The sequence below is a fragment of the Eumetopias jubatus genome, unplaced genomic scaffold (genome assembly GCF_037043125.1).
Source record: "Eumetopias jubatus isolate StellerSeaLion01/CBP00866 unplaced genomic scaffold, mEumJub1_p1.0 scaffold_7, whole genome shotgun sequence".
Lineage (NCBI taxonomy): Eukaryota > Metazoa > Chordata > Mammalia > Carnivora > Otariidae > Eumetopias > Eumetopias jubatus.
The window spans coordinates 119,595,110-119,614,253 of record NW_028274813.1 but is presented as its reverse complement, the minus strand read 5'-3'; the positions used below and the strand labels follow the sequence as shown (position 1 = coordinate 119,614,253).

The 19,144-nt window shown below is 51.4% G+C and overlaps 1 protein-coding gene across 2 annotated transcripts in view; it reads left to right on the top strand.

Moving 5' to 3' along the window:
• Nucleotides 1-11,074, top strand: part of TMC3 (transmembrane channel like 3) — a 38,732-nt gene extending 27,658 nt beyond the window's left edge. Inside the window, exons 13-23 of one of the 2 annotated variants that reach the window (XM_088025149.1) lie at nt 51-296; nt 1,187-1,315; nt 1,569-1,636; nt 3,196-3,324; nt 5,125-5,235; nt 5,919-6,044; nt 6,686-6,764; nt 7,780-7,822; nt 8,601-8,856; nt 9,015-9,032; nt 10,249-11,074. In XM_088025149.1, the coding sequence (XP_087881275.1) occupies nt 51-296; nt 1,187-1,315; nt 1,569-1,636; nt 3,196-3,324; nt 5,125-5,235; nt 5,919-6,044; nt 6,686-6,764; nt 7,780-7,822; nt 8,601-8,856; nt 9,015-9,032; nt 10,249-11,074 (2,031 nt within the window). Of the gene's footprint in view, nt 1-50; nt 297-1,186; nt 1,316-1,568; nt 1,637-3,195; nt 3,325-5,124; nt 5,236-5,918; nt 6,045-6,685; nt 6,765-7,779; nt 7,823-8,600; nt 8,857-9,014; nt 9,033-10,230 lie in introns of both variants that reach the window. The other variant, XM_028089411.2, reaches the window with a different exon arrangement.
• Nucleotides 11,075-19,144: the final 8,070 nt, after the last annotated feature.

Below are 19,144 nucleotides of genomic sequence, written 5' to 3'. Positions count from 1 at the left end.
ATTTACAAATACGTAGATGATCTTTTTTTCCTTCTTCCCACCCTCCACAGGAAGCTGCCACCAAAAATAACACAAGCCACTGGATGGATTCTACCATCTTCTTGGCCACCAGGACGGCCCCTGAAGAAGAGAAATGGTCCACACCTGGGCCGGGGACAGGGCTCCCGAGAAACAGCACGTGGGCCCCAGAAGAGACCAGCGTTCCAGCTTACACTTTGCCCCTCTCGGAGGCCAACAAGACCACCGTCTACACCCAGCGTCCACAAGACCAGTGCTGGGAGACATACGTCGGGCAGGTGGCTCCCTTTCTGCCTTATAAAGCCCCTCCTCCACACCCATCATGACGTCACTTACTGCTGGAGTGTCATCCATCATCTCTGTTTTGCAGAAAAGGAAAGCAAGATTCAGTGAAGGTTTATGATTTCCTCAGATCAAGAGTAACAATCAGCACATGGACCCACCCAGTGTGAAATATGTGCTGGCCCTGGTTTTTGTTTTTCTTTAAGATTTATTTATTTGGGGGCGGGAGAGAGAGAGAGAGAGAGCACAAGTGGGGACAGAGGCAGAGGGAGAGGGAGAATCCCAAGCTGACTCTGTGCTGAGTGTGGAGCCCAGTGTGGGACTCGATCCCGGGACCCTGAGATCAAGACCTTAGCTGAAATCAGGAGTCAGATGCTCCACTGACTGAGCCACCCTGGCGCCCCTGCTGGCCCTGTTTTAAGGGCCGAGTCCTCATGAGGATCCCGGTATCCTCCTCATAGGCATAAATGGGGAAACCGAGGCTCAAGAGTTGAAGTAAGTTGCCCAAGGACACAGATAGTAGGAGCAGAAGGAAGACCTGAACCCAGGCATCTGCTCCAGACCCTGGAGTGTTCTGAACGGCTCTGCCTTCTGCCTTCCACACGGGATCTTGTGCAGAGACTCTCAGCCCGAGGTATTGCCCCCTGAACTTGAACCACCGACCCCAAGTGGTCTCTCGTGGCTCGGGCTCCATCCTGGTTTCCTGAAGAGTTGGCCTCAGACATTGAAATTCAACTTCAAATTAACAACTATGTGTTGAGCCCCTGTGATGTGCTGGACAGGAAGATGCGGGGGGCCCGTGGAATTGGCAGAAGGGGGGCCCTGCAGGAAGAGGTGGGTGGTGGCGAGCAGGACGTGACAGCACTAGGGACGCTTTGTGTTCCAGGAGATGCTGAAGCTTTCCATCATCGACATGCTCTTCACTGTGGCCAGCATCCTGCTCATAGACTTCTTCCGAGGACTTTTCGTCCGGTACTTAAGTGACTACTGGTGTTGGGACCTGGAAAGCAAGTTTGTAAGTGAGATGCAGAGCCCCCTGGGGACCTTCCGATGGCTAGATTCCCCCTTTGCTGACGTGGCTGGAACACAGGAGGGGGCAGGGGAGGGCGCACAGAGCTGAGTCTCCTTCTCGTTCTCACACTGGTTGCTAGGGCGATCTCTCCCTGTCCGTGGGAGCAAAGGATCCTCTGCATGTGACTATCATGACCTGGTTTGTGCAAAGAACCACGGAGGGTTTTTTGGATGCAAAAGTTCATTTTCTCTTGTAGCCTGAATATGGGGAATTCAAAATAGCGGAGAACGTGTTACATTTAGTCTACAACCAAGGAATGATCTGGTAGGTACCAAAGCTTCTTATTGCCTCTGCTTGCATCTCCTCTGGGATAAGATTTTGATTTACTTGGTCTGGACGGGACATGCCTGTAATAAACAGCCATAAGAATCAGGAAGGACATAAACTGTTCCTAATGAAACCATTTTGCTGGCATAATAATTGTAGTAATGGCTTTCCAAGCATTTTGCAGAAAGGAACGATGAAGGAAATAGTCTGTGTTTAGGCCACTACTGGTCATTGCCTATACACACACACACACACACACACACACACACACACACACACACACAAGAATCATTCGAATAAGCTGCTGGGGAGGGTCTAAGCTGGGAGGAGAGGCTGCTGAGTCCCCAGCAGGGGACCCAGAAGTGACGTGTCACAGCCGGGACCAGGCCTGCCTTCAGCCCCACACTCTCCCTCCCATGTGCCTCTATATTTTCACTGAGACACCGAACCACCCTCCAGACCAACAGACCCATCCTAGCGTGAGGCCCGAAATGGGCGATCTGCTCATGCCGGCAACTCCTGGCCAAGACAATCCTGTTTCTAAAGATGCTGAGCACCCAAAGGGGGCCATGGGATCCACACAGACGTGTCCGTGTGTGTGTGTGCACAGCAGGGAACTCCCTGAGTCATCCCTCCGCCCCCAGAGGGATCTCGTGCAGTGCTGTTTGTTAAAATACAAGCAAGCAAAGAAAAGGAAGTTTCCATACCTCTCTTTTTGAATGCTCCATACATTTGGAAAACACAACCTCTCTTCATAGTCATACAGCAAAAGGCAGGGAATAGAGAGGCATCAACTAATATTTCTTCAATCAAATTCTATATCCTTAGAGTCCGCTCCATTTTGCAAAATTTTCACAAATACAGTATTAAAGATAATGCATAACATGTATTTAATATTTGCTAGATATCAGGCACTTTGATAACTACATTAATCTCACATCATCACAAGAGGAAAGGTGAGTATGATCCATGAGATACTTTGAGAGGGAGAAGCCACATTCGTATACCTTTTATTACAGTATATCATTATCATATTGCTCTATTTTATTGTGAGTTGTTAATCTCCCACGGCGCCTAATTTATACACTCAACTTTATCATAGGTGTGTACTACATACAGGGAAAAACAGTCTCTATAGGGTTCAGCTCTATCTGCTGTTCTGGGCACCCACCCAGGGTCTTGGAATGAACCCCTGTAGAGAAGGGGGGCCTACTCTACCGTTTTGTAAAAGCAAAGATCCTTTTCGGATTTCTTTCTATTAGTGAAAACAGATACTAAGGTCAGTCTGTCATAAAAGCAGAGTGGCGTAACGCAAACCTTCAGACAGTGGGGTCGGCCGTAGTCACCCCTCGCCAAGAGCAGAGGGAGAGATGAGCTCAGGGTACGCAGGTGCACATGGGGTGCTGTACAAGGGGACCCCGGCTGGAGGGCTGGGTCCATAGACCTCTCTGCGGCTTCTCTAGGTCCTCAGGCATAGGGTAGAAACCCCAAAGTCTCAGACCCGCGATGGGCGGGAGGAGGCCGGGATGCTAACCAGCTTTCCTCCATGGCTCCAGGATGGGGGCTTTCTTCTCCCCATGCCTCCCCGCATTCAACGTCCTCAAACTGATCGGGCTCATGTACCTGAGGAGCTGGGCTGTGCTGACCTGCAACGTGCCTCACCAGCAAGTGTTCCGAGCCTCCAGGTCAGTGAGAAGCAAGTCTGCCCCACACAGAGAACGTCCGCCATCTGCACCCTCTTCACTCGCAGGGCGACCCCCAGCACGGGGCTCTCCAGCGGCCTGCCTCTCAAGCTCTTGTCTGGCCCCCCATTTTATCTCGTCCCTGAAACCACTTCCAACGCCCCGCCCTCAGATTGAATCATTACCCCTCTTTTTTTTTTAACTTTTTACTGGTTTAATAACCATTTAGAAAATGCACAAGGCATAAATGTCCATTCTGATGGATGTTCACAAACCGAACACATGTAACCAGCACCCAGATCAAGACACGGAACAAGAAAAACGCCCAGAGGCCCCCACCCCTTGTACTCAATTCCACTTGCTACCAACTTCTGAGGGCATTAATGGTTCCCAGTTCTTTCCTTTACTTAAATGGAGGTGCACACACTCTGGGCTCTTCAGTCTCAGGCTTTCCTCCCTCAGTTTTGTGCTGGGGAGATTCAGCTCATGGAGGAAAACACCCCAATGTCTTTATCCACACTCCTGCTGGTAGGCACATGGGTCGTTCCCAGCTGTTGGCTAGAAAGGATAATGTTGCCTTGGGCAGGCTCCTCGGTGTCTTTGTTGGGGATACACTCGGGGTGCTGCGGTCAGCTCGCAGGGCGCTTGTGTTTTCATTTTAGCCATTTTGGTGAATTCATAGCACACTTTGAACACATCGATCAGAGCCCCATTGTTTTATTTTGACATAATAGTTATTTCTGTGGGTTTGTATCAGTGGCTTTCAAACTTTTGACCATGAAATGCTTACATGACAATGTATTTATATTTTATCTGGTGACCAGGACACGTGTACAGGCATACATTTGTACATATGTATATGTTTTTATATATTTTATATGTGCATGCATATATATATGTATATGCATATATATACACACATATATAAATGAATATAAATATAGGCACCCCCCATATATAGTATGTGTGCATATTCATTATATTCATTCACATATATACCTATATATAGGACATAGAGAAGGTTTCACAAATTAACAATTAACGTTCACCTGCTTACTACCTTGTATGTGCTCTGATATTTTCTATTCTCTTCTAGTCCAGTCTATTTCACTAAAGAGAGAGAGAGAGACATACAGAGAGACAAAGAGCGCCAGCTGACCATCTCTAGATTGACCACTCATCCTCTTCCCAGAGCTGTGTGCAGGGCCTGGCACACCCAATAATTCGGAGCCATTTCTGGGGACACCTGGGCAGCCAAGTTCCCTGATACCAGCGTAGAGCTCAGGGCCCAGGGCTTAATCAAGCAGAACAATCACCCTGAGCAGCCAGAAAGCAGAGAGGATAAGAGGTTGGGCAAAAACCACATCCAAGTGAGAGAGGAGCCTAACCATCCTTAGACATAGGAGACAAGTTCGAGGCTGGGAACAGGAGGGGGGATCCATCAGGTAGGGAGCCAGGTGGATGGAGCAAACGTTCTAAGATTTTTCAGTGAGTCAAGCTTCTGTGGGGATGACCAAGGGTTTGCCACTCTCTTGGTTTGAGGTGGACAGGTACTCAGCAAATGTTTAGTAGATGAACAGCCGGGGCTGGACCATCTATGAAGTCCCTTTGGGCACCGATTTCTAGTTTGCTAAAGCTGCCAGCAACCCTATGACAGACCCTTTCCTAGGTAACAGCGGGAGGAAGACTTTTCTGTTCATAATGGGTCAGAGGTATGGTTTTGGTATTGGTTCTCTGGGCACATGCATCAGCAGCAGCCGGCCACAGAAGGAACTCACCACGTGGCATGCGGTTTCTTTGCAGATCCAACAACTTCTACCTGGCGATGCTCCTGTTCATGCTCTTCCTGTGCATGCTGCCAACCATTTTTGCTATTGTTCGGTACAAGCCGTCTCTAAATTGCGGGCCGTTCAGGTAAGTTACTTTGTTCTGTCTGCTCTGCCTGGAGCGACTAACGGCTCTAGGGGAAGGGCCCCTGCATGGAAACGAATTCCCTTCCTGACTGATAGAACAGGTCAGCAGCAGAGAAAGAGCTCGAACCACAGCTGGTGAATCCAAGACCAGTGCTCTTTTCTTGACAGCAGGCTGCCCTCAGAGAGGCTCCCCTCTGTGCTCATCTCGAAAAGATACAGACAACTCAGTTAAAAGCAACATGGGCAGGGGCTTAGCTCCTGTGCTACAGAGAAATCTGTCTGGTCAGATAAGCCACGTCACTTCTGATTCTACGTTATTTATCTATCCGCATCATGGTAGCGATTTCTAGACATCTCTACCTAGCATTTGCTTTAGGTCAGTTTCAAAACCATATACGACATTTAGAGGCCAGGTTTGTATACATTATTAAACACACACACACACACACACACACACACACACACACACACTGTGGTCACTGATGCCCCCTTCAAATCTAATATCAATCAGTTAGTTCCTATAAAATCTTAGGAGTGTTACGTATCCCTCAGATCGGGGTGTTTGCCATACCTCTGTAACTGACTTTGAGGACAGGACCTCTAGCCTTATAGCTGTTTCTTGATGGCTTTGCCACATCCTTCTGCTCAGAGCGATCCCATCTGGAGTTACGTCTTTTCTCGCAGTGGACAGGAGAAAATGTATGACATCGTGTCGGAAACGATCGAGAAGGACTTCCCCGCGTGGTTTGGCTCCGTGGTGGGCTACGTCAGCAGCCCTGTGGTCATCCTGCCTGCCGTGCTTCTGCTTTTGTGAGTAGCATGCACGACCTCCCAGCCAGCTTGGCCAACAGAGGAGCGCTGCTTTCCAATAATTATAGAAAATCGATGACTTCATTGCAAAGTCACGTACAGAGCCTGATGATCCGGGCAGGGACTGAATCACACAGGAGCCGGGGAAGTCCGGGGGTCCTGATTCCTCAGCCGCATTTGGGCAATCGCTGGGGCCACAACAATGGGGCTGCACGTCATTACCATTGTCCCATTGGACAGAAGTTGAAATAATCTCAGAAAGGGGCCTCACAATGCAGCTGGGTAGCTTCTGCTTGTTTTTGATTTAGAGGAAACAGAGCGGCGCGCGGGTCCAGCACTCATAGCATGATACACTGTAAAACGCCCCTCCCGTCCCCACCCCTTCCTTATCCTTACGACTCTGCAGAAGTCCAGGTCAGAGGAGGTCGCTGGGAAAACCAAGAGGAAGAAGGAAAGCAGCCCCCTCCTGATGCTGGCCAGCTTGAGCCTTCACTCACACCTTCCTCCTTGAGGGTGGGGGTGGGGTGGTTCCCCCACATGGAACCTGGGGACCTCTGGTGCCTGCCCACCAGCCTGGCAGGGAAGGTGCCCTGAGCCCAGACCCCGGGTGGGGCTCACTCATGGCCCATGCTCTGTTCCAGCATGCTCATCTATTACCTTCAGAGCATCGCAAGGTCCTTAAAGCTCAGCAACCAGCAGCTCCGAATGCAGATCCAAAATGCAAGTATCAGATCGTCTTTGCCTTGTCATGTGTGTCAGCCACACGCCAGGTCTGGCCAGCAAGGGAATACGGGTGAGGTCCTGTTTCCAAATCACGATGAGTCTTGGCCACCCCGGGGGCGTAAGGCCACGCCTCCCCCAGGCTCTGCAGAGTTATTTCTAAGAACACCCAGGGACAGCTGCCATCTGCCCAGAAACTAACAGACTCCGGCTTTTCCTCTCCCAGGGGCCTTGCTGATGCCCTGAGCACTTTGGCGCCCTCTCGTGGCTGCCCCAGCCTGTGTCAACCTGGACATCTGAGCCCACCCGCTCTGCTTGGACCCAAAGACACAACTTTTCCATGACTTTTAGACTCTGGTCGTCACTATCCTCTCTACCGTCTGGGACTTCGCTCTCAGAACGGTCAGAGGGAGGCCGACAGGTCCAGTCTCTGCACACCGCGCCGCCCGCCCCCCCCCCCCGACCCCACACCAGGCCAGGACAGGGGGAGGCAAGGGAGGCACCGGCCCTCAGGCTCATGGTGACACTGCCCCACAAAGCTGGGAGTGGGTGTGTCCCTTGCCCCACCCCAGTCCCAGAACTCTGTGCAAGAAATATCTGCCTTTTTCAGTTTTTGAAAGCATACTCCATGAATATCAATTCATGTAAAGAAACAGTTCCAGAAGCAATCGAATAAGAAATGAATTTGGAGCTGCAAAGGGCATTTTTGGGGAAACATACATTTCCCCTGTTGTCAATCTATACTTTCTCTTTTGTGTTTCAGGTTAACCATATCGGCAGAGTCTAAACATGGTCTAAAAATAAAACTTGCTAGGTAAAACTTCAGCTCTTGGGTGTCAGCATTATTCATTCAAGTAACAGGTCTGAGTCCCGAGTATGCTGTCCCCAAGTGACAACAGGTGTAGGGACATGACGTATGACACATAAATCTCCCCCCACTCTCCACCCAAGATTAGTATTATTATTTCTTCCTGCTATATCCAAAACAAACATATGCTTATCATTTGTATTTTAGGCCAGATCTGAAGATAAAAAGAAGGTTGCCCAAATGGTAGAAGGTGAGTAGAAACAGAAAGGCCAGGTGTCTCGGTCAGTGACACATTTAAAAACACAGCAGTTTATGGTATACCACCAATGATAAACTGTGGTTTTCACAGTTAACTAGGCACAATGAAATAAAATCTAGGGTTATAAATCTTGGCTTAAGTTTACAATTTTTACATCATACCCAGGCCTGTGAATAACACCAAAACATGTCTGAAAGCAGAAGGAAGTTTTGAGGTAGGGGAGGAAAAGAAACCCAGAAATCTGGAGAAAACCCCTGAGAATGTCTTTGTCTTGTTCACTCTTGTGTCTTTCCCAGTGGCCATTTCTTCCTGGCAAGACCCCTCCCCGAGTCTCCACCCCAGGGTCCAGCCGCCCGAGGGCATGCCCCTCTGTCCCCCTCCCGCACGCAGGGCAAGGCCAGATGGGCACACCCAGCCACCCACACAGCGGGCACACCTGCTCTATCCCAATTCTCCAGCAGCACCTGGACAAACTTGCTCCCACCCAGGCTCCCTGAGGGAAGAGGACAGAGCCTCCTTACAGAAAGAAGGAAAACAGAAAGCAGAAGGCTGGTGTGGCCGGAAGGGAGGCAAGTGGGCAGGGATAGCTCGAGGGAAGCTCAGCTGCCCCTTGGAGCCCCTGAGGGACCACGGTATTGCCCGAGGGAGGGGTGTATCTGCGAGCACATACACTTGTTTGCAGACCCAGCAGCTGGAAGTCAGCACACGCTTGCTGCTCCATCAGCCTGCATGCGTCACGCCCTCCTCACATCCTACCCTCCCCCTGCAGCCCGAATCCAAACCCAAGAGGAAAGCAGCATGAGGCTGCCAAAGGACAGTGACCTCAGCAGCCGGCTGTCCTCGGCTCACTCGGTGGCGCCCCAGAGCAATGGCACCGTGGTCAGTTTGGACTCATCCAGCAGCAAGAGAGGCAGGGGGGAGACCACCGCCCAACGCACGCCCCCGAGTCCCCAGCCAGGCCTCGGCAGCCCCAGCTCACCTCTTCCTGGCACCTCCCAATCCAGGCTGGAGCAGGACGCTAACAGGTGAGCTGACCCGCAGCACAGCAGGAAACCCGCCTCCCTGGCCGTGACACCTGCCAGGGAGGGCTCAGGACCATAAAGTACAGGATAAGAAGCCCTTAGGGATCTGAGGGTCTCAGTGGTTTCAGGGGGCCGGGGCCATCCGATTCCAATTCTGCCAGAAGGCCCCGGGGCCAGTGGCTATGAGACAAAGTGTGTCCGACAGGACATTCTTCCTCCTGGGCCTTCTGCCAGATAACCTCTAAGCAAACGTTCCTGCCAACCTAGGGTATGTATTTCTATAGCCCAAGGGGGGGAAATGCCTTTTATAATTGTTTCTTTATTATTTTTTAACTTCACAGCGGCCATAGTATTGGCAAGATCTTTTATATTTTAGCTCTAGGCTGGCCAAGTTAGTGACGAGATCGCTCTGTATTACACGGGGTCAGTTGTCTCGGCTTTACTTGCGCAGACGACATGGGTCGAACCCTGGGTCTCCTTCATGGAGGTGGGGCTTCCGGAAGATGCACTGACCCAAACTCACATAGAAAACTGTATCGGATCTGAACCCTGGGTCTCCTTCATGGAGGTGGGGCTTCCGGAAGATGCACTGACCCAAACTCACATAGAAAACTGTATCGGATCTGAACCCTGGGTCTCCTTCATGGAGGTGGGGCTTCCGGAAGATGCACTGACCCAAACTCACATAGAAAACTGTATCGGATCTGAACCCTGGGTCTCCTTCATGGAGGTGGGGCTTCCGGAAGATGCACTGACCCAAAACTCACATAGAAAACTGTATCGGATCTGAATGTGACACAGTGAATGCCACACGGCTAAAATACAGGGGTTACGGTATGTTGGGGTTTTGGCTTTTTTCCTTAAAGACAATGGCTAGGTTAACAGAGGACTGGAAATCTTGCTATAGGAGGGTTGTCTTCATGTATCTGTGGGGCCTTGACAAGGAGGAGGGACTCCGTTCCATTGGGTGGGCGGCCCGAGCAGCCGGACAGCTAGGTGCCTCGCCGAGACAGTGAGGGGCAGCGCTCCTAACAGGCACTCCACAAATGTTAGTCCCACTATGTGCTCCTGGATGAAAGGGGGCTCCCTCATGAAATATATTAGCAAACCCCCTACGTCCTACCCCCTCCGTGGAGAGTCACTGGGCACGTCATTCCATCATTCCATGAAGGGCTCTGAGAATCCCAGGAGTAAAGACATCTGTGTAACCGCGTTCCCCAAACGCTCCCATGCGGCCACCCGCAGAACACGCGTTAACAGTCTGGGACATGGGTCAGCGAACAGGCCAAGGGTGCCGCTGCCCCCGCTCGCCGCGCTCCCAAGGCACGGGCTCGGCCGGCACCGAGGGCTTGGGGGGCCTCACCACCTGTCTTACAGGTGTCTGCGTGGTCGGAGCACGAGGGCAGGTGACCAGCACGAGAACAGGTCCTGCTCCCCCAGGATGCGGATGAAGCACGCTGAAGTTGTTCACTCAGAACCTCTTTTCCGAAGAGACTTTCAGCAGATCGACCCCCCTCTTCGTGGACCGGGGCTCTCGGTCGTGGTGCCGCGTGGTCCCAGGGCCTGCGCCCCCAGATACTACATCATTAATGAACGAGACTCTCGCCAAAAACCCCATCCCACTTTCTGGCCAGAGAGACATTTCAGGATGGATGCCTTAGGGCACATGGTGGAGATGTGCCCCAGGACCAGGCGACAAGGTGTGTCCTGGGCCCCCCAGCAGGGGCACTCTCCACAGCTGAGCGAAGAAGAGGAGAATGCCCCGAGGAGAGAGTTGGTTCAATGGTCTCTCCACCCCCAGTCCCTGAGAGGCCTCCAAGGGGCTCCTCATCTTTATGTCGGCGACAGGTCAGAAAGTCAGACCCTGGTTCCCGAGCACCAGAGAAGGATGCATTTCAAGTCCTGGGATGATGGCTTTGAGGCTCCACTCGACAGGCCGGTGTGTGGGCACAAAAAGCCACGCTCCCGGAATTTCCAGTCTGCACAGCATCCCCCAAAGCTCAGAGGCAAGCCCAAGGTTGAGCCCTCCCTCACCGAATCCGATTCCGTGTCGGCGGCGTCCAGCAGCGACCAGCAAAACGGCGGCAATGACCAGTCCCTCCAGGTCGCCCCCAGCCCGGCCAAATTCCGCAGCTCTGTGGGCCAGCTGGGCAGGAGGAAGGCCATCCACAGGCAGGAGCTGGTCGCAGATCTGAACGACCTGGTTTGTTCCAACGTCTAGGGGCTTCTTCTGGTGTCGCAGTCACAGAATCGGTCCCGCCTTCAGGACGGAGACACGAACCCGCAGCCCTGAAACAGGACCACAACGCCCCCCTCTCCAGCAGGCGCCTGCCAGTGGGCTGTGTCCAGGGACTCTTGTGGCCAGCGCCTCTGAACCACTAGGCTGTCCTTTCCAAAACGTCCTCCATCCCGGGTGGCCACAAATCACAGGCAAGCCAGACAGCTCATCTGGATGGCAGAGCCCCTTCCGAGATGTCCGCACCCGTCATCCATCCCATGTGCGCACCGCTTGGACCACCGTGCCGGGGACGTCTGTTTCAGCACACGGGGGCTCAGTCCTCCCCGATAAGCGCCCGGGACTGACGCGCCTGCCATTCAAGATCTCGCAGTGCTTCATTAGTTCACATGAATCATCGGGTTTTGGAATGGCAGGAGTAACTAAAATTGGAGAGCTTAGTATACTGTCTACCACCTGTAAGCACATCTGTATTAATGAATCAGGACAGCTCTATAGAAGGTCCCAGAATCCCCGAGGTTTATTGGTTCCTTTAACCGGGAAGGATGGGATTCAAGCTGGTTTCAGGCTTCGCTGGACCTGGGGGTCAAACACCTTCAAGATCCTCTGTCTTTTCGCCTGTAGGCTCTCCTTGTTTGTTGACCTCATTTTCCCCTGGTGACAACGGGCTTCCTCCAGGTGGTATAGGTGGAAGAGGATTTCGGAGCCATGGATAATGGCAGGCTTATGCCACCCAGCCGAGGAGCCCAGGGAAAGAACAGAGGTGTCCCTCCCCACTTCACACCATCTTCACCTGTGATAATGGCTGGCTCGCCTCCCGCGGGTGTGGGGCAGGGTTCTGCAGGAGTTTGGGTGGCTCTGCTGTGGTCAACTGAAGGGCACCCCCTAGTCCCATCTCCAGGATCCCTCTTTCCACTCTAAATTGCGCCTTTCGCGTTTTCTCTTCTCCACCAGACTGAGTGCTTATGGAACAAAGGCTGTCTGTTCCTTTCTGCGCCCCCAGCCACTGACACATCCTGGGTATTGTGCTCCGTTTCTACCCCTGCGTAATGGCCCAGAGCGACCGACCGTGCATTAACATCTCGCACTTTCCGTGGGGCGAGGGCAGACACAGCCTAGCCGGGGGCTCTGCTCCGGGTCTCAGGCAAACTGTCGCCAGGCATCTCCTCTGAGGTGAGGGGTGGAGCAGCTCATGTGCTTGTTGGCAGAATTCATTTGCCTGAGGCTGTGGGAGGTCCTCTCTCCCCTGCTCCGTGGCCCGCTCCCCAGCATGGCTGTCTGCACATTCAAGACCAGCAAGAGAAAGCCCCTTCAGCTCTGAATCTCCTTTTCTGGGGAAATCCTGGACGCTCTTATAAAAGACCCCACCTGATCAGGTCAGGCCCAGCCAGGATAATCTCCCTTTCCATTACTTCAAAGTTAACTGCTCAGAGACCTTAATGACATCTTCAAAATCAGTTCATCTTGACCATATAACAGAACCTAATCATGGGAGTGAAATCTCATCCCATTTGCCAGGGTCAGCACACTCGGTGGGAGAGTACATGGGGAAAGCACGTCAGGGAGCAGGAATCCTGGGGGCTGTTTCTGAATGCTGCCTGACACAGATACTTGTTGAATGTCAGCGGGTGGGTGAATGAATGAATGAACTACACTAATGAATGAATCACAGATGACAGGGGGGATAGGATTACTATCCAAGATCTACTGCCAATTCTAACCAGAAAGGAAAGTTCGGTGTAAATAATGCCGCTCTGAAAGTAGACACACACGAACATTGCTCTCCAAACTCATGACAAGGTGTGCGCCTATTTTTAACGTATGTCGGGGGGTCACAGTCCACTCAGGAAGAAATGTTCTGCAACGCCAGGGGAACACGTGTTTGTGATAGGGGCACCCACCACAGTGGGATGAGGGTCCCCTTTCCAGGTGCTTGGTCTGGGGCTGAGGCTCAGGGCTCCCTGGGACACTGAGACACACTTTGGAAAGGCCCAGCTCTGCCTCTGGGCACCTGCAGGAGCACCTGTGTCTGTGAGGACGGGGAGGAACTCCGCCAGGACCAGAGGACAGGCATGCTCTGCATCATTCCTGAGAACACACGGATGTTGCGAACACACACACACACACACCCACGGCTGCAGGTATGTGTAGCACGTTTCCCTGCGCAACCTAGCTCACCTGCACAGCATAGCTCACCTGCCCGCCCGCACTCTGTCTTAGAGAAATTCGAAAGACACAGAATAGTGCAAAGCCTGGTGTCACAAGCACCCTTATTCCTACTGTGTCAGCAACTGCTGTAATCTATCTTATCTCCACCAGTCACTATTATCATTAATAAGAAAATATTACAGATACAATCAAAGCGCACTATAATCCCCACACAGAGGTCCACACCCCTCCTACTGCCAAGAATTCGGTATGTCCATTAAATTGTTTATAGTTATATATGCTGTGTACATGTGTAAATATGTATGTCTAAATATCCATAAACAATGTGCAAGCATGTTTTACTCCGGTAAATACTATCATAGCACATGCATCATTGTACACCTTTATGTGTTTGAGGTCTGTCGATAAAATGTATCGATCAAGCTCACTTATAACCACTGCACAGTATTTCACCATATGAATAAACTCAGTCTCTATCCATCTCCTGGACACTGAAATCATTCCCACCTCAGCGAAAAATGTTGCACTCAACATCTTTTATAAGTCTTCACCTGCGCATGTGCTGGTGCTGACTTGGGAGCGGATGCTGGTCCTGCTGACAGGGGCATCCCTGGGGCACAGGACAGGAGCGTGTTCAGCATCACGGGCTGCTCCTCTGGGAGTCTCCAGGCGCCCAGACCCCCATGCAAACTCCGTCTGCAGATGACAAGGGCCATTTTGCTTATAGCCCCACCCGAACTTGATATCGCCACACTATGTAAATTTTGCTAACCCGCTGAAAAAAAAAAATCCCTAGTTATTTTAATTAATTTGCATTTCCCTGGTTGTTAGCCTCTTCCCCTGTGTGGATTGGCCCTCTGCATTTTCTCTTCTGTGAACCGATGGCCTACCCGCCTTTGCTGGGTTTTCTGTCGGCCACCAGCTCTGGCCCTCCTGTCCGCTGCTTCCTGCGGGAAGCTTCACGTCTGCACCATCGAACACCTTCTCCTAACTGACGCTTCACAACATTCCTTTGGCTTTCCGTGATGGTCCTTTGGCTTTCAGTGATGGGCGGTGGGGTGTAATGATTCACATCTGTCCTTTGGTCAAACCATCACTGAGAATATGACCCACACTATTATTAAAAAATCCCTCCTAAAAAAGCCCATGTAACAAACTCCTCCAGGTCTCAGAAATCGTCACAACTGTATCCATTAAATATGACACGTGAACTCCTCTTGATAGGAATAGTCTGGTAAATATCTCAGTAGCCTAAGGATACTCCCTTGGTCACTGCTTATGTTTCCAAATTCGTGAAGGCCAGAACATTCAGAGAAAAGTTTTCTGTGCATCTTTAAAAGACTCGCTTCTGTAGTCTGAGGTAGTATTCCCGCTTTCCAGCTACTCTGTGTGCATGTGTGTATGTGCATATTCCCTCTTTTTTGGGGTTTGTATATTATTGCAATTTCTGATTTTACTCTTGCCCATTTCATGCTAAACACTGTGTATCCTTACAGGGAGGAAGAGGCGGTAAAGCGTGTAAGTAAACCCATGACCTTCAGAAAAAGGAACTGGGTGTGCACCACAGCTCTGCTCCTTACTAGCGATATGATTTTCAGTTTCATAGCCTGAAAATGGGATGTGGTCTGCACTTCCTAATGCTGGGGTGTTGTGAGGGTTCCAAGGTCCAGCACCGGTGCAGTGCCCGGGACGTTGACCGGCAGGTAGCACAGCGCAATAACAATCAGCTGTCGCTAAGACTAAACAGACATACACGTGCTTTGCAGAAAGAGATTCATCTGTGCCGACAGCACCTGCCCGAGCGAACGTAACAAATAACATAACGAACATCGCGGTCCAAGTGGAAAGCACATTCTCCATCCAGGAGCTTTTAGGGCTGGAGCAGTTGCACACGTGGCCCCACCCGTCCGTGGTCTGGAGCCGGTTTGGGGTGGACACTGCTGGGCCCCCCATACCGTATATACCTATTTAAAACTCAGCTGGGACTTCGGTGAGGCCTGCCCTCACAGCTGGGTGACTCAGAGGCCCGAGGACCTTGCTGAAGCGGCTCTGATCGGGGGAGACTACACACCCCCTCCTTCCCATCAGCTCTGAACTGCCACCCCAGGCCCCACTGATCAGCTGGCCACGTGGGCGGACCTCCTGCCTCCTGCCCAGGCAGCTTCTCATCCTGCCGTGCCAGGCCTCCCCAGGCGAGACAGACCGGAGCTTCCCCCAGGACTGTCCTGACCTCACCCGTCTCCTGCTGCCATTTGTCACAGGCCTCGGGGGTCGCTTTTCTCTTCCGAATATTTCATCTCCCCAGGGCTTCCCATTTTCTGAGAGCAAACATCAGAAGCTCTTACAGTGATAAAAAAAAAAATTCAAAACTAATGCTCCATTTGATAAAAATAGAAATCTCTCGTGTGTCTGATGTCTAACGGAAGTCACTTTCTATAGCAAGACTTAGTTTCCTCCAGCTTTGTTTTCAGAGCATTTTATCCCCAAACAAAATTCTGGTAGGCCCCCACCTGAACAGGTTTCGAGCTGCAGCGCTACCAAAACAGTCTACATTGAACTGTTCAATGAGGCTTTTTTTTTTTGTAATTTAAAAAGTCTTACATATTAGTAATTAATATAATTAAATAGCATGCGATGATATAAAATAAGAAAGTAATCTCCTTTGGCATTACTCCCTATGGCTCACAGTTTATTCTAAACCTTTCCGGAAGTCGGTCTTCTAAAAACGTTGATGCATAAACATATACAAACATCTCTAGTTATTTCTCTCAAGATATTTATGGATATTATATATCATACATAAACATGGATTGTATGCCAAGCACCATTCTAATTGTTATTCATCTATTAAAACCTTTTGTTTTTTTTAAGATTTTATTTATTTATTTGACAGAGAGAGACACAGCGAGAGAGGGAACACAAGCAGGGGGAGTGGGGGAGGGAGAAGCAGGCTTCCCGCGGAGCAGGGAGCCCGACGCGGGGCTCGATCCCAGGACCCCGGGATCATGACCTGAGCCGAAGGCAGATGCTTAACGACAGAGCCACCCAGGCGCCCCTCTATTAAAACCTTTGATCCGTATGTCAACCTTATGAGTTAGTACTATTATTTTTCTCATTTTCCAAAGAAGGATGCTAAGATCTGCAAGGGCCAGTGACTTACCAGGGTCACAGCTAGTGAGTGGTGATGCTGGGATCTGGACCTGGACTCAGGCAATCTGAGCTGAGCACTGACTTACCTACAATACTCCTGTCCTTCAGTTTATATACTGGACTATATATGTGTGTGTGTGTGTGTGTGTGTGTGTGTGTGTGTGTGTGTGTGTGTGTGTGTGTGTGTGTGTGTATACTATATATATATATAAACATTGTTCCCTGTCAGTACACATATAAAACATTTTATGGGGGGGACAAGAATTTAAATAGTACTAAGTTGTTTTTAAAGTTAAGTTTTAAATACCATTTATTTCCTTTGTAGAGAATCAACTGCACTTGGTTAGAATAGTCTATTCATATCAAAACTCCTGTTTCTAGACAGCTGCGTGAGCTCTAGAGATCATTTCCTGTTCCAGTCCCTCCTTCCTTCATCTGTGTCACATTGCTTTAATGGCTACATAATATTCCACCAAATGAATAGCCTGTCACTTTCTTTACTCTTTGGACAAATAGATCGTTTCCTGTTGTAAAATGCATCTTATGCATGCCTGTGCAGGAGGCGCTGGGTCAAAACACAAGTAAACTAAAATTTTAAAATAGGTTGTTTTCCTCCCAGAAGATTACATAAACTTACACTCTTGCCCACAGTGTATAAAAAAATTTTCTCTATACACTTACCAACACAGGGAATTAACAAACCTCTGCCTAGCTACCCATCAGATAGCTGTGAACCTGTTCCCTTGTTTTAATTACAAATTCCCTAGATAGGAAGGAGGTTCTGCATCTTTTCATATCTTTATTAGCCCTGTTAATTTGGGTTTCTGCAGAGTATCTGTTCACATCTGATGCATTAGTTTTGTCTGTTAGGTTGTTTGAAAATTTCCTAGTAATTTATAAGAGCACTTTGTACATGAAAAAATTTACTTTCAGTCAAAATATGCTCCATTTTTTCCTTCAGACTATTGCCTAACTTTTTGTGGTATTTTTGATGTGCTTAATTGTTTTAAAATATTTTATTTATTTATTTGTCAGAGAGCACAAGCCGGGCGGAGCGGCAGGCAGAGGGAGAAGCAGGCTCCCCGCTGAGCAGGGAGCCCCATGCAGGACTCGATCCCAGGACCCTGGGATTATGACCTGACCTGAAGGCAGACACTTAACTGACTGAGCCACCCAGGCCTAATTTTTTTTTAATGTGGTTACCTTATCGGTCTTTTGTTTATGGCTCCCAGGAATACGCACTTGTGTCACTTCACTTGCCCATCACAACGACACACAGAGACACGTATTAGTGTCCCATTTCCCCTTGGAGCAAACTGAGGCACTAAGACGTTAAGTGACTAGCCCAAAACCACACAGCCACTACTGGCTGAAGCTGGGTCCAGAGTCTGGAACTCCCTCGTTCCCCATGCACGGCTTCTTTACAACCCCACAGCCTATCACATCCTCCGAAAAGGGTTTTCAAGTAGTCATTGTGTTTACAACCATTTTTTCAAACCTGTAAATGACATGATAAACAGACAAATAGAAGCACAAATAGGCCTCTGTGCTGACCTTTTCAAATATTTAGTTGGTTATATAAGAGGAGGAAAACGAGACTGCCCTTGCCATTCACACGCGGGGGATGTGACCCCACTCGCTCGCCAGGACCTGGGCCACCTGCTCGCGGAGAAGCCTGTACCTCTTAGCCAGAGCCCAGCTCTCCCCCAGATATCTGCCCGGGCATCTCAGCCTCCTGGACACCTCCACTTAGCTCTTTCAGGCCCTATGGCCAAAAACTAAAGAGAACAAACTGAGGGTTGATGGAGGGAGGTGGGGGAGGGATGGGCTAGATGGGGGATGGGTATGAAAGAGGGCACTCGTGAGGAGCACTGGGTGTTGTATGTAAGTGATGAACCACTGAGTTCTACTCCTGAAACCAAAAGTGCGCTGTATGCTAACTAACTAGAATGTCAATAAAAATTAAAACAAAAACCCGTGCCCAGAACTGAACGCGCCAGGTCTCCACTCAGCTGGGCCAGCAGGGGCTCCGGCCGCAGGGCGGGGCCCCCGAGCTCCCCGCTTCAGTGGCACAGACCTCCAGATTCCACCCGGGGGCCCTGCCCCAGGAGCCCGCTCCTGCGCGGCCCGCCCCCGCCCCGCCCCGCGCACTCCCCCCGCAGCAGCCGCCCCACGTCATCTCTGAAGCGAACTGCACCGCCGCCCCGCCCCGCCCCGCCCCGCCCCGCGCACTCCCCCCGCAGCAGCCGCCCCACGTCACCTCCGAAGCGAACTGCACCGCCGCCCCGCCCCGCCCCGCCCCGCCCCGCGCACTCCCCCCGCAGCAGCCGCCCCACGTCACCTCTGAAGCGAACTGCACCGCCGCCCCGCCCCCGCCCCGCCCCCGCCCCGCCCCGCGCACTCCCCCCGCAGCAGCCGCCCCACGTCATCTCTGAAGCGAACTGCACCGCCGCCCCGCCCCGCCGCAGGCCTCTGGGCGCTCGGAGCGGAAGTCCACGCTCCCGGCCGCCAGTGGCCCCGCGGGGCCGCCCCCCCAGCTCGAGGCGCAAGGCCCCTCCCAGGCCGGAGGCGGAGCCGCGGGTCTACACCGCCCGCCCAGGACCGCCCAGCCTGGCCCGGCAGTCTCCGGCCCTGCCAATCTCGGGGCGGGGCGGGGCGGGGCCTGTCTGCCCGCCTGGGCCAATCCGGGGGCGTGGGGCGGGGCCTGGGCTGAGGCTCCGTCCCCCGGCCCGGGCG